The sequence below is a fragment of the Pterocles gutturalis genome, unplaced genomic scaffold, assembly GCF_000699245.1.
Source record: "Pterocles gutturalis isolate BGI_N339 unplaced genomic scaffold, ASM69924v1 scaffold11172, whole genome shotgun sequence".
NCBI classification, from domain to species: Eukaryota; Metazoa; Chordata; class Aves; order Pterocliformes; family Pteroclidae; genus Pterocles; species Pterocles gutturalis.
Window position 1 is genome coordinate 43366 of NW_010115382.1, and position 1587 is coordinate 44952.

The 1587-nt window shown below is 44.4% G+C and overlaps 1 protein-coding gene across 1 annotated transcript in view; it reads left to right on the forward strand.

Annotated features, from left to right (window-relative positions):
* EML6 (echinoderm microtubule associated protein like 6) overlaps positions 1–624 on the forward strand; it is a gene marked incomplete at its 5' end in the record, with an annotated part of 43451 nt that extends 42827 nt beyond the window's left edge. Inside the window, one exon of the mRNA XM_010075164.1 lies at positions 600–624. Within this exon, the coding sequence (XP_010073466.1) occupies positions 600–624 (25 nt within the window). The remainder of the gene's footprint in view (positions 1–599) is intronic.
* Between the last annotated feature and the right edge of the window lie 963 nt (positions 625–1587).

A 1587-nucleotide genomic window follows, 5' to 3' on the forward strand; every position in this document is an offset into this window, starting at 1 on the left:
GGACACACACACTCACACACGTGACAGCCACACACACACACACAGAGTGACGGGGACACACGGTGATGGGGACACGCACTCTCACACACACGGTGACGGGGACACGCACTCTCACACACAGAGTGACGGGGACACGCACTCACACACTGAGTGATGGACACGCACTCACAGGGTGACAGGGACACACATGCACTCACACACACAGAGTGATGGGGACACATGTACTCACACACACGGTGATGGGGACACACGCACTCACAGAGTGACGGGGACAGACGCACTTGGGACACACACGGTGACGGGGACACACGAACTCAGACAGACAGACACATAGCCCCACAGCGATACACAGCCACAGACAGATACACAGACCCAGACCTTACAGCGCTTTCCCTCTCTCCCCAGACCGGGGTGGGCATTTCAGTGCCTGTATTTAACATTACTCCAGGACTTAATGTGGCTGTACCTGTTATCTTGCTGGTAAACCTGCCTTTGTAGCGGTGTGTATTTAAGGCAGCTTGTCTCTTGTGGTATGATATGCTGAAGGCTGTAATCAAGTTACTCAGAAAATAACTCTGCTCTGAATTAATTTTTTTTAGTGTATTTGTATGGCGATGCCTGTGAAAGAGACTCTCTTGCTGCTCTTACTGTGGCCGCCAGGTGCCCACGCTGGATCAGACAGCCGCGAATGCCTCTACCCTTTGGCTGCTGTTAATTTCCCATACGATGCTGCATGGATTACACATTTTTAGATTACTCATATGAATTTACTGAACATGAATATGATCTTGCACTTGAAAGACCACTATCCTTGAAACGGAAGCTGAAGTTTGACAGGGAACAGTGCTGTATCCTAGGTAGGCCAAAGCAATGAACCGTTCCCTCACAAAGCTGCTTTTGCGTAATACTGTGTTATTCAAACCATGTCTGACAAGGGAGCACCCAGAGAAAATGCCACACCCTTTAATTTGCATAATTTCAAAATTTATGGATTGAACATTTGTTCCAGGAAGTTGGTGTTTTTCCAACACCTGCCTAAAGCTGAAATTTGATTCACTGAGCAAAACAGCGAGCTTTTAATGAGCATGCTGGGGTTCATGCTTCAGCTTTCAGTAATCAAAGGAGCAAAGTATCATTTTTTAAAGTCCATTTTATTTTTAAATATATATATATATTTGGCAAAATTTTCTATCCATGAAGTGCCTTTGAGTAATTTTCTAGTAGTATGGGCTACAGTCTTGCCTCCCACCAACTGCTTTCAACATACGGTGCTATAATGTTCACATAGAGGAGGGCTAACCATTAACACCTTTTCCAGCTGTGTACGTACATCATCCCTGTTTTCTGCTTTGGTTTTTTAACACATTCAACAAGGGAATTCCAAAATGTTTCTGAAAGCAAGAAGCTATGCGCTGTAGCTCAACCGCAACCAGAATTTGAAGCTTAACTCAAATGGTGAGTAGAGGTAGTGAGTATGGAGAGTTGAGAAATGGTTAAAAAAATTTTAACACAAATATTGAGGAAGTTATTCCCAAAATTTCTCTCCCTGTTTATGGGAGTATGTGCTTTATAGTTACCTACATACAG